The sequence below is a fragment of the Ictidomys tridecemlineatus genome, chromosome 2 (genome assembly GCF_052094955.1).
Source record: "Ictidomys tridecemlineatus isolate mIctTri1 chromosome 2, mIctTri1.hap1, whole genome shotgun sequence".
Classification (NCBI taxonomy): Eukaryota; Metazoa; Chordata; class Mammalia; order Rodentia; family Sciuridae; genus Ictidomys; species Ictidomys tridecemlineatus.
This window is the reverse complement of record NC_135478.1, coordinates 13,324,895-13,337,939: the sequence shown is the minus strand read 5'-3', so window position 1 is coordinate 13,337,939 and position 13,045 is coordinate 13,324,895. Positions and strand designations below refer to the sequence as shown.

The window sequence follows — 13,045 nt, the reverse complement described above, 5'->3', positions numbered from 1 at the left end:
GAGGTGTCCATCATGCCGGCCTGTCTTCCACCAGGTGGTCTAGTGACTCAAGAATGTGTGCCCTGCACGCTGCCCAGCCAGCTTCCCAGAGACCGCCTTTCCTCTCCCTTCTCGCCCTCAGGCCCAGCCCAGCAAAACAGTCCCCTAACTCTTCTAGTAGCATCTCAATTGCCACAAGTATGGACAGAAGTGTCCCCCACTGGCTATGTGATCAGACACTGCTCGTGGACACGGCGGGGACACAAAGGTCCCTGAGTCCCGGACCCCGGGTTTACACATGTTTTCATGACTCAGGAGACTGAGGCAGGAAGACTGCAAGTTCAAGGCCAGCCTCAGCCTCTTAGACCCTGTCCAAAAAACAGAAGGACTGGGTGCGCAGCTCAGGGAGGAGCCAGTGTAGACGGCCATCTAGATCAGGAAAGGAAGCAGGGTATTAACAGGAAGAGCCAGCCTGAAACCGGGAATGAGAAGCGCCTGGAAAGTCACACTGGGTGAGGAGCAGTGTCCCTTCCCGACATTGTAAAGCACAGAGTAGAAACGGTGAGAGCAGGAGCGAGCCGGCCACGAGGGTGCAGCCGAGAGCTGGGAGCACGGAGTTCAGAGCCGCTAACCCTGAGCCGGCGCCCAGAGGCCCTTGGAGCTGGAGGCAGATCCTGGAGGGACACAGGCTGGTGGCACCCTTCCTGGCCGGGGCTTCCCCACTCCCTGGACTGGGCGTCCTGGGTGCTGGAGGATGCTGAGCAGCACCCTGGCCTCCGCCCAGCAGATGCCCGGAGCACTGTGTCCCCCGGTCCCAGCACCAGAACTGCCTCTAGTGACAGAACTGCCTGGTTAGGAAGGGCTGCGTGGTGTCTGGTTCTGGAAGGTTCCTGTACGCCTCAGAGCTGGGGAGACACTGGAAACCCCCAGGGCAGCTGCCCCTCATCTAGGAAAGGGGAGCGGGTGCCAAGCCCCCACCTAGAAGCTGGCTGATGCCAAGAGCCAGATCCCAGCAACCCGGCTCTCCACGTGCTTCCCGGGAAGCCAGAGGTCACTCCCCAGCACCTGTCCTGGCCACCCAGGTCCCCAAAGGCGGCCCCACTCACCCTTGGTCCACTGGTAGGTGAGGGCCGGGTCCAGGGTCTGCACGGCCGTTTCCCTCACGCTGACCCTCTCCACGCCCTGGCCGCCCTTCTTCCTAGCCCTGGGCGGTTTGGGGGTGTCTGTCCTCAGACTCCTCCAGCATTCCGACACGGTGGCCAGTGTTCCGTCCAGAGCTGCCTCGGAAGGAGCCGTCGGCTCGGAGGCCGGGGGACTCGGCGGGCTTTCAAAATCTTCCGAATACGCCGAGCCCACGCTGTCCTCTGTGGGCGTCTCGGATGACGGCTTGGCGCTGGACACACTGTCCTGCTGGGCGGCAGAGGCCAGGCTGGCACTCAGACGCTCTGAGACCTCACTTTCAGTGGGGAGGCCCTCGTCCCCAACCACAGAGGTGGCCTTCCCCTGAAATGCTGAGCCCATGGGCAGGGCATGGCTCGGTGCGTCCAGTGCGGCAGGTGTCTGGTCGGGGCGGCTCCTGCCTGGCGCTCTCGCCCTCTGAGTGGCACCTTCCTAAAACGAAGGATGGCAGAGGTCACTGGAAAGTGAGTCTTCTAAGGATACCACATCTGCGTGAGCAGGACACCTCAGCTGTCCCCCTGGGAGGGTACCCTGGTCCCCCTGGAGTTGGGGGGGTGTCAAGGATGGAACCCTTGCCCAGGGGATGCCGAGGATGGAACCCAGGGCCTCGGCGTGCTGAGCACGACATGGAGTGCACCCCACCCCAGGACCCCAGAGATGTTTAGCGCAGGGTTTTCTAAAGGGTGAGAGTCACAAGCCTCATGACGTGGGACATGTTCAGGTGGCACACATGGGAAACGTCATGGCATCCCACGTATCATGGAGATGTGCTTTTGATCGTGCAGGTGGTTACACGAAAGTCACCACCACCAGGACACATGGGGCTGCCTCAGCCTGGACGTGACTCTGGGGTGCTCTGACGGGGGTGGCTGGGATCACCTGCTCACCTGCTGGGCTTGTTACGGCCAACACCAGAGTCCCTGGACTGCCATGACCTGACACCTGGGGCCAGAAGGTTCTGTGCTCTCCAAGACTCTGAGTACCTCCCAGCATCCACCCCCTGCTCCCCAATCCTAACCACCAAAGTGTCCCCAGGTGTGCCAACGTGCCGCACGCAGGACCACTGGCCTAAACAAAACCTCCCATCCAGACTTTCTACAATCTAGAAGGACCACGGCCGGGGGCTGCGGCTCAGTGGTAGAGCAATCATCGAGCAATCCTGAGGCCCTGGGTTCCCTCCCCAGCACCACAAAAAACTAAATAAATAAAATAAATAAATAAATAAAATAACTCCAACGTACTTACTTTCTGTTCCAAGTCTGATCGCTCACTGACGGCCGGAGACAGATCATCAAGGGATAAAATATTGATTCTAAAATCTGTAATTTAAAAATTAGTAAGACAGCGTTGACTCCTTCATTCACTCCACAAATGCTTAGGAAGCACGAAGACATTCAGTCCCTGACCTCGACTCGCAGCACAGGGTCAGCAGCTTTTCTCTAAGGGGCTACAGGAGAAATACGCTCAGTTTTGGGGGTACAGCTGTGACTGCAGTTGGCCCTCTGTATCTGTGGGTTCTGCAGCTTGGAGTCCATGGAAGTCAGATCAACGTATCTGGGGGATGCATTTATCCCGCACATGGACTTTTTTCTTGTTATTAATCCTAAAACAATACAGTTGCTGGGCGCAGTGGCCCACACCTGTAACCCAGAGGCTCAGAAGGCTGAGGCAGGAGGATCTCGAGTTCAAAGCCAGCCTCAGCAACTTAGCAAAGCCCTAAACAATTCAGCAAGACCCTGTCTCCAAATAAAAAATAGAAAGGGGGCTGGGGCTGGGGCTGGGGCTGAGTGGCAGAGCACTTGCCTAGCATGTGTGAGGCCCTGGGGTCAATCCTCAGCACCACGTAAAAATAAACAAACAAAATAAAGACATTCTGTCCATCCACAACTACAACAGAAAAAGTAAAACCTGGCTCAGTGGCCAAGCGCCCCTGGGTTCAATCCCTTACACCCCGCCCCCCAAAAAAATGAAAGAAAACAATGCACTGTATCAAGTATTGCACAGCATTTACACCGTTCAGGCCCAAGTCCTCCCGCAGTGGCTCAGTGTGCAGGAGGATGTGCGGAGGTTCCTCCCATCCCTCTGACAGAAGGGACTGGAATATCTGTAGGGTCCTGAACCAACCCTCTGCAGGTACCAAGGGACAACTCTACTCAGCCAGAAGAGTGTGAAAGCAGTCACAGATTATGTGTCACCTAAGGGCGTGGATCGTTCTGATAAACTATAAAAACAGACAAGGGGCTTCCAGGCCCCCAGTCTAGACAGAGCAGATGACGTAAGGCACCTCAGGGAACTGGTGACAAAAATGCCGCGGTGTGAGGGCTGGACAGCAAGGGGCAGCCTGGCAGTGGAGGAAGGGCCCTCAGGCCCAGGTGAGATGTGGCCCCGAGTGCCCAAGTTCTCACCTGACAGCCAGCGAAAGGCCCAGGGAGACAGAGGGCAGGGGCTTGGCCACAGCCCCGGGCAAAGGCCCTGGCTCCAGCCCAGGGGCGGCAACCCTCCTGACTCCCCCAGCAAGGCCACTCAGGTGGGTACAAAGACCTGCGTCACCACGTTTTAGGAGACAAAGCCTGTGAACTAAGACCTCCGGGTGGTCAGGGGAAAAGGCAGCATCGGGTGTCTGAGACTTGCACTCGGGGACAGCAGTGGCACTGGGTGCCCATATGGTCACCGCAGCCGACTCTCACAGGCACCGCTGTGAGGCAGCACCAGCCGAGGGGCTTCACGTGGACCACTTCACTGATGCCCGTTTTACAGACGAGGAGACTGAGGCCCAAATAGCCTGAGATGGCACAGCTTGCTGGAGGGGAGGCTGGTCGTCCACCAAACGTGGACTCACCGTCCCCCACTATGTCCCTCAAGGCTGCAGCTGAAGGACAGAAGGAGACACTTGGCCACCAGGGGAGACCACCACCAAAGGGAAAGAGCAGAAGGACAGATGGCAGGAGGCAGGAACCCGGGGCCTGGCATCAGCTTAGGCCTACCTTCTCATCTGTGAAGGTGACATGGGACAAGCTGAGGACCCCACTCACTATCCAGCCCCTCGTGCTGGATTCCTCATGTGTACGACTAAGGATCAGAGTCAGGAACGTACATGCCAAGTGGCATCTGGCAGGAGGGGCCCTGCAGGGGCTCCAGGGAGTTTCCTCACATCCATGATGCTTCAGTGAACGTGTCCCCAAATCCCTGTGTTGGTGCCTGATGCCCAATGCAGCGTGTTGGGACCTGGCACTCAAGATGCAATCAGGTCCTAGCAACCCCACCTCATCCATGTCTGTAGCTCAGGAGTAGGTTCATTATAAAAGTGAGTTCCGACCTTCTTTTTATTTTTTTGGTCCTGGGGATTGAGCCCAGGGGCACTTACCACTGAGCTACATCCTCAGCCCTTTTTAAATTTTTGAGACAGGACCTAAGTTGCTGAGGCTGGCCTCAAACTTTTAATCCTCCTGCCTCAGCCTTCCAAGTGGCTGGGGTTATAATGTGCACCACAGCTGCCACCCCCTCTTGCTTGCTGGCTCTCAGCTTCCCTTGGCCTTCCACCTTGGGATGCTGCAGAAAGAAGCAGCGAGACACCAGGCAGCAGCCCCTGCATCTTGGACTTCCAGCCTCCAGAACCATAAGCCGGATGAACCTCCATTCTCTATAAATTACCCAGTCTGTGATTCTCTATTACAGCAGAAGAAAACTAAGACACACAGCCTTGAACACACCTGCTTTTCTGTGGCTGGGCAGGGCCACTTGGAAGGGACAGACCCTTGTTGGGGATGCTTCACCACTCACCCTAGCAGATCTTTGCTTGCTGAGTCATGGGACTTTAACTTACCCACCACTTATTTATTTATTTATTTATTTTTTGAGACAGGCCCTACTAAGTTGCCCTGGCTGGCCTTGAACTCCCAGACTCAAGCCAGCCTCCTGCCTCAACCTCCTGCCTCAGCCTCCTAGATGGCTGGAAGCACAGGCCTGACTTGCCCATTAGTCTTGGTCTGACTCCACTTATGGCCGTGCTGGTCCCTGGAGGGCAGGGAATATGTTTGCTTGTTTGTTCTGTCCTTGCCAGCATGACACCTGGCACCCTCTGCCACACATCGGGCACTTATGAGATAATTACTTAACTTTGATTTGGTGATAAAGCCTCTCAGAGGGAAAAAATAAATGTTGACTTCAAAGCTTTTTTCCTCCTCTTCTGCTCTTAAGCATTAAAAATAATGTTGAATAATGTTGAAGTAACAAAAATGTTTACTTTGACTACTTAGAAATTTGTTTTCTTTTCTGAATTTAAAAAGGAGGCAGGGGTGCATGTCTGTAATCCCAGTGACTCGGGAGGCTGAGGCAGGAGGATCACAGGTTTGAGTCCAGCCTCAGCAAGACCCTGTCTCAAAAACATACAAAGGGCTGGAGGGCCGGAGCTCAATGACAAAGAACTGAGCTGCCTTTTCGATGTCTGTGCCTCTAGAAGGGTTCCCCCAAGTTACTGCTTCATAATTGGGCAGGGTTATTGGGATGGGAAGGGCTGGACATCTGTGCACCCTCTAAATCTCTGTTGAAGACTTGAGCTCTGCTGCAATGGTCCAGCTGTCCCTCAGAAGTGTGGAGACTGGCTCCAGGATCCTGCGGAAACCAAAATCTGGCTGATCACGTCCCTTATAGAAAAGGGCCCAGTATTTGCTCAGAACTCAAACACACACTCGCAGGTACTTTAAATTGCCTCCAAAGCACTGGGAGCGCGGACACACTGTGGATGCCTTGTAAACAGTGTTAAGGTCTACTGTATAAGGACAGGGGGAAAGTCTCTGCATATTCAGTATAGAGGTCAATTTTTCCCCAAATAAATATTTCTGACCTGCGAAGTCTAAGGGGTATTGAGGGGCCAGGTGTCTGAGGAGGTGAGGTCCTTGGCAGGTAATGGGGTTTGGAGGAGGTCAGGAGAATAGAACCCCCAAGTGGGATTGGTGTCCTTATAAGGGCAAGAGGAGACCAGAGAACTCGCTCTGCCCACCACGTGAGGGCCCAGCAAGAAGGGGCCATCCCTACACCCCGAGGTGCCCCTTGCGCTGAGCCGGTCCAGACTGGGACCCTGACCCCTCAGTGCGACCTCTTGTTGCTCAGTCAGTCTGCCATTCCGACCCAGCTGCCCCACTGACCACGGCTGGGCTCGGAGGGTTGTTTAAACAGACGTGGTTCAAGGGGGCGGAGCCGGAAAGCGGCGGTGGGCGGGGCTCAGTCCCTGGCCCCGCCCCTGGCCCCGCCCCGCCCGGGGGGGCTCCGTAGAGCCGGGGTTAGGGGTTACCGTTCAGGCTGTCGTCGGAGGCTTCGGGGTCCGAGGCTCCCCCGGGCCCGGGCTCGCTCCTCCGGCTCCTCCCGGAGGAAGACGCGAGCTGGATGTGACCCATCGCTGAAGACTTTGATCTTGAAACCGCGTCGGGGATGGAAATCGAGGAGGCGGGGGAGGCTGTGTCGAGGGAGGCTGTGTCGTGGGAGGCTGTGTCGTGGGACGCTGTGTCGAGGGAGGCTGTGTCGCGAGCCGCCTGAGTCTGCGGGGAGCAGGTTCCCGACCGAGTACTGCGGAGGGCCCGGCGCGCTGACCCCCGGCGCGCTGACCGCGGGCTGGACAGGCCCAGGGTCTGGGAAGGCTCTGAGCAGGACAGCTCCGCTCTGGACAGAGGGGCTCGGGGCGGGGCAGGGATCTGACCCTACTTTGGTGAAAGAAAAGACACGAAATTAGCAAACTCCTCGTGATAAATTAACTCCTTCTATGCCACAAGGGTGAGCTGGTGGGAGCGACACCAGGACTTCAGCAATTCAGCTTTGACCTCTGCGCCCTCCCCCTCTCCTCACAGCCCAGTCAAGGCCCATTGAGATGAGGAAACCGGGATTAGAGAATGTGCCACAGGCAATCAAAAAGGTCACTTGGTTTTCAAATAGGTACTGTTAATCACTCTTGCTCTTTTTTATTTTTATTTTTTTTATTTTGGGACAGGGTCTCACTGTGTTGCCAGGCTGGCCTTGAATCCCCAGGAGCTGGGACTACAGGCATGTGCCACCATATCCAGCGCACACATTTTCTAAACTAAGGTTCTTCCAGCCCCAAGAGGAGGTAGTCTCTGACAGCCCAGGATGCCAAAAGCACCCAACCAGCGTGCAGATCCTCCTCGCTGAAGCACACCTTTCTACCACATCTCACCACCCGCAGTGTTGGCCCAGACCTGAAGGAATGCCACACCCACACAGGGCCAAGGGGGCTAAGACGGTGCAGGTCCTCAAAAACATTTAAACAGAATTACTGTATGGCCCAGCAATCCCCTCCTAGGTGTGCCGGTGGAAACAGGGACTCAGACAGGGCTATGCACATGTTCACAGCAGTACCGTTCACGACAGCCCAAAGCCGGAAACAACCCAGGAGTCATTCAACAGACACAAGGGTAAAGACACTGGTCCCCCTCAGCAGTGGAATTCTCCCCCTTGGTGCCAGGGACGAACTCGGGGCACTGCACCCTGAGCCACATCCCCAGCTCTTTTTTAGTTTTTGAGACAGGATCTCACTAAGTTGCTTAGGGTCTAATTGCGGAGGCCGGTGGCCTCAAACTTGTGATCCTCCTGCCTCAGCCTCCTGAATACCCGGGATTACAGGTGTGTGCCACGCCTAGCTCCCACCGTCTTTTAACTTTAGATCTAACCTTTTTGTCTACTCAGGTTTCTGCGCAGTTATCTATGTTTCAATCATGCTTGTGCAATAAAATCTCCATAAAACCCCAACGGACAGGGCGCAGAGAACTTGCAGAAAGCTGAACACACGGAGGACAACAGGAAGCTGAGCAAGAACTCGTCCACAGGCACCCCAACTCCACCTTCAGGACCCTTCCCGACCTCACCCTGGGTATCTGTTTATTTGTAGCCTTTAAAATACCCTTTGCAGGAGCTGTGGCTCAGTGGTAGAGCACTTGCCTTGTGCAAGGCCCTGGGGTCCATCCCCAGCACTGAAGGAAGGGAGGGAGGGAAAGAGAGGGGGAAAGAAAATGTTCTTTATAATAAACCAGTAATGGGTTTTCCTGAGTTCTGTGAGCCACTGTAGCAAGTTAAGCACAAAGAAGGGGCTCTGGGAACCCAAATTTGTGGAAATTCTAGAGGCACAAAGTTGTCACCGATGTCTGAAGTGGGAGACAGTCTGGGGTGCAGAGTCCCCCAACCTGTGCAACCTGCCGCAACCTCCAGGAAAAACTGAACAGAACCAGAGGACAGCCCCGGGGTCTGCTGCAGAGGGGCTGCCTGGGGGCTGGCACACCGCAGCCTCCACATCTCTTGGGGGTGACAGAAGCGACCGGGGGCTGGGTGCAGCTCAGTGGTACTGCAGCATGCCTGAGACCCTGGCTCCAACCCCAGAAATGCAAAAAAGGAGAAAGAGCGAGGCGGTCTGTGCCATGGGAGGGCAGGAGGAGAAACGGAGTTTGATTTCCTCCACGTCCTCAGAGAACTGGTTCCTGCTGCTGTTTGATGAGGGGCACAGAGTGACCCAAGCCCCCGGGAGGCTGAGGCAGGCCAACCGCCTGAGCCCAGGAGTTCAAGGCCAGCTGGGCAACACAGCAAGATGTCTCCAAAACAAAACCAAATAACCCAAAGTGCCGTGGTGTACACCAGGCACAGACGCTGGGTCACCAACACAGCGCAAAGTGTCCCGAGCGCCACCCCGCACCATGCAGACCCTCAACAGATACTTGCGATTGGCCCAAACCCTACCCTTTCTCATCAAGCTCTTCTCTCAAATAGCTTCTGGTGACCTCACTATAAAAGTCATGCTATGACATCATGGTGGCAGTGACAAAGAGGGGACTCAAACAAACAAATGAAAACCTCACCGCCGATGGTTTCGCGCGCTCCTTCTCACTGACGGCAGTGCTGGTGAACCTCTGATTCAGGCTTGTTTCTTTTCCTCTAGAAGATTCCATCAAGCTTCCTAGCAATTCTTTCATTTCCTCTTCGTCGCTGTCTGGGGAATCAAATTTCCTAGCAGGCTCTTTCTGTCTGGGTGTTGGAAGATTCCTCTCCTTCCCAGCCTGGGCCTCGGGGGCCGCGCTACCCGCAGGTGGCTGTTTCTTCTTCAGGAACCTGCTGGCCCGCCCACTCTGCACACTGCTCTTGGGGAGGGGGGCTTCACGGGCTTGTTTCTGGAAAGTTCTGTGGGTGTGTGGCGAGGCAGGGCCCGAGGTGGCTCCCGGGGCGGATCTGTCCAGGCTCTCGGCAAGACCGTCCTCCAGGAGCCGCGAGTCAGACTCCGTGTCAGACCAGCTCCTGGGCGCGCTCTGCCGACCCCGGATCTTGGTTTCCAGCTGGGCCAGCTTCATGAGCGCGGCGCTGGCTCGGATCTTGGAGGCGGTGGCGAGGGGTCTGCCCAGGGTCAGCCGGGCCCCGCTGCCCAGGACAGCACTGTCTTGCAGGTTGAAGTGTTTCTCGCCGATAGTTTGGTTTCTTTTTAGAAATCTGCTTTGACCGGAGGCTGCTTGGGTAAAACTTCTACTGACTTTCAAGTTTCTGATGTCTTCCATCCTTGAATCTTCTGAGGAGATGTCACTGAGGTCACTAAACACACGGTGAGCACGTGGGCTGGTTTTTCTTAAGAAAGCCATGCTAGGAAGAAAGACAGACCGCGGCTGGTAAGAACACCTCCCGTTTGTACCGTGTGTCCAGGGCTCGCCCCTGGCCACAGAGCACACCGCCTGCTGAGGACTGGGGATGGTCTGTTCCCCACGAAACTAAGCTGAAATAGACCCCCACTGTGGTGGCGTTGGGAGCAGGAGAATAGGTCAGCGAGAGGGATTACGTGGGCTGGGGGGCAGCTCCGTGCTACAGCACTTGCCTGGCATGTGAAAGGGCCCTAGTTCCATCCCCAGCACCACACACACACACACACACACACACACACACACACACACACACACACATTCATGCTGCTCCAGCAGAACTAGGTTCATCCCCTTGGACGTGGGTGGTGACAGAAAGAGCCCTACCCGTCATGCTGTGTCTCTTCTCCATGTACTCATTCTCTTCTGTTTTGTACCTTCTTATAAAGTACCACAGGCCCTCATACAGGCAGCTGCCCAGTCTTGGATTCCCAGCCCCTGAACTGTGAGCTAAATAAATTTCTTTCCTCTACAGATTATCCAGGCTCAGGTATTTTATTATAGCAACAGAAAACAGATGAATGCACCACCCACTGCTCTGCAGTCCATTTGGTCTCCTCTTCAAGCCCACCAGTTTTCAACCACGGGGGCTCCACTTTGGTGTCTGTACCTAATCCTAACTACCTCTGAACATCATAGTTGGAGACAGTCTCAATATTCAAAATACCTCACAATGGAGATTAAATTTCAACACATGAACCACTGGGATACCCACTTGAACCACACCAAACCATAGCTGTATGTATCTGCTGCCCCATTAGCAAGGAACTTTGCAACAGCAATCAAAATGGAAAGCACATGGGCGCTGTGACCTGCCAAGTCCACACATGGGAACGTACCTACAGTGGTGCTCTCCCAGCACAGAGATGCCCATTCAAGGAGACCGGCCACAGTGTTTACATTCACCAAACCCAAACCCATCCACAGAGACCTGGTGAGGCCCAGTAAATAGCACACAGACCACGGAATACAGGAGGCGAAGAGAGACGAGGCACAGGAGCATGCCTCCTAGCCACAGGGACCCTTCACAAGGACATGTGGTGTTAACTTTCACTAAAAAATGTTTCTTGATTCACCTTGGCACCTGAAGAGGTCTTTTCTCCCATGCCTGTCTACTTAGAAACTGATCTTACTTGACTGCCAGATTAAATACTGGACACCTAGTTAAAGTGGAATTTCAAGTAATTAGTTAATATTTTTTTAAAAAGAATGACATAGGGCTGGGGATGTGGCTCAAGTGGTAGCGCGCTCGCCTAGCATGCGTGAGGCACTGGGTTCAATTCTCAGCACCACATAAAAATAAAATAAAGATATTATATCCACCTAAAACTAATATATATATATATATATATATATATATATATTTAAAAAAAAAGAATGACATAGCCATTCTTATGGTGACATACACCTATAATCTCAGCAACTCTGAAGGCTGAGGAAGGACCATCTCAAGTTCAAGTCTAACCTAGTCAACTCAATAAGATTCTGTCTTTAAAAAAAAAAAAAATGGCAGCAGAATAGAATAGACATTATGATTGCTGTATGTATATAGGTGACTCTATGACCAGTGTGATTCTGCAATCTGTATAATCAGAAAAATGAGAAATTATACTCCAATTGTTTCAAAGGCATGAATTGCCAAGATCATTGTAATGTCATGTGTAGTTAATAAAAAAAAATTAAAAAAAAATAATAATTCTGGGAATGTAGCTTAATGGTAGAGTACATGCCTCCTTTGCCAAGAATTTGAGTTTTATCACCAACACTAGAGGAAAAAAGACCCAAATATTTTTATACTAAATATTATCTGAAATTGGAATTTAAGTGTGTGCCCTGTATTTTTGTTTGCTAAATCAGGCACGCTCATATCTTCTACACCTTTAAATAATGTGCACAAGCATTTTCTGTGTAGCAAAAAAGTGTTTAACCCAGCCCTTAAGATTTTGTTCAAGATGCCAAGCAGGATGGCACATGCCTGTTATCCCAGTGATTCAGGAGGACAAGACAGGAGGATTGCAAGTTTGAGGTCAGCCTTGATGACTTAGTGAGATCCTGTCTCAAAATAAAACGGATTGAGGGTATAGCTCAGTAGCAAAACATCTGTGGGCTCAATCCCCAGTTCCAGGGGGAAAAAAACAGTCTGGGAAAACTGAGGACACCCTGCTTCAAAACAATTAAAAGGGGAGCCGGGTGTGGAGGCACATACCTATAAACCCAACAACTTCGGAGGCTGAGACAGGAGAATCGCAAGTTCCAGGCCACCCTCAGCAATTTAGCGAGGCCCTAAGCAGCTTAGGGAGGCCCTGTCTCAAAATAAAAAATTTTAAAAGGGCTGAGGATGTAGCTCAGGGGAGAAGCGCCTTTGGGTTCAATCTCCAGTACTGGGGTGGGGGGTTATATACAGAGACAGAACCAATAAGAAATGCTGATGAGGCTGTAAAGAAACCTGAATCTTCATAGTCTGGTGGTGGTGGTGGGTTATAAAACGGTGCAGCCATCACTTTGGAAAAGTTTGGCATTTCCTCTGGGGGGTTAAACTTGGAGTCACCATAGGATCCTGCAGTTCCACTCCCATGCAAATAAATGGTCGTAAGAATTATTTGCAAGAGAGAGAAAGTGGCAAGAAGCCCAATGCTCTCTCATGAGCAAGCGAAGGCCGGCCCGTGGCCCATGCAGAGGGAACACTCCCCGGCACCAGGAACAAGTGCCGCCCCGAGGCCCGCGCCTCGCCCGAGGAAAGCCGCCGGTCAGCAGCTGCCGGGGGTGAACGCCGGGGTGGACCGCCAAGGCCGGGGCGACCGGCACGGCACGTGAAAGTTCCTCGTAAAGTTGTGACAACTAAACTTGGAAACACCGACGCCTCGGCCTATCCGCTCTTCCCGGCCTCACGGCCATCCGCATCCGACCCCGCTCAGGGCTCCGGACCCAGGGCAGCCGCGCGCGGGGCCACCCTCCGGCCGCAGGCCCAGCCCAGCCGTGGATCGCGCCCCATCTCCTCGCAGCCCCCCTCGCCAGCCGGGTGCCCACCCGTCGCCGTCCGCCCAGCCCCGCAGACCTACTTCCACGCCGGTTTATCGGTGGAACCCGGCGCCACGCTCCCGCCCCGCCGTCCGGCCCCAGGGTACCGTTGCCCTGGCAACCGCGCCGGGCTGAAGAGACTACACTTCCCACAGGCCACCGCGCTCCCGCGAGCAGGGTGGCCCCGGGTCACA

General features: G+C 54.1%; 1 protein-coding gene across 8 annotated transcripts in view; it reads right to left on the bottom strand.

Annotated features, from left to right (window-relative positions):
* Positions 1-13,045, bottom strand: part of C2H19orf44 (chromosome 2 C19orf44 homolog) — a 25,416-nt gene extending 12,371 nt beyond the window's left edge. For 6 of the 8 annotated variants that reach the window (XM_040290311.2, XM_078037755.1, XM_021731519.3 and 3 more), the window contains exons 1-5: positions 12,893-13,040; positions 9,012-9,780; positions 6,449-6,851; positions 2,404-2,477; positions 1,086-1,590 (exon numbers count right to left, since the gene is read on the bottom strand). In XM_040290311.2, the coding sequence (XP_040146245.2) occupies positions 1,086-1,590; positions 2,404-2,477; positions 6,449-6,851; positions 9,012-9,779 (1,750 nt within the window). In that variant the 5' untranslated portion in view covers position 9,780; positions 12,893-13,040. Of the gene's footprint in view, positions 1-1,085; positions 1,591-2,403; positions 2,478-6,448; positions 6,852-9,011; positions 9,781-12,888 lie in introns of all 8 variants that reach the window. The other 2 variants (XM_040290313.2, XM_040290308.2) reach the window with 2 other exon arrangements.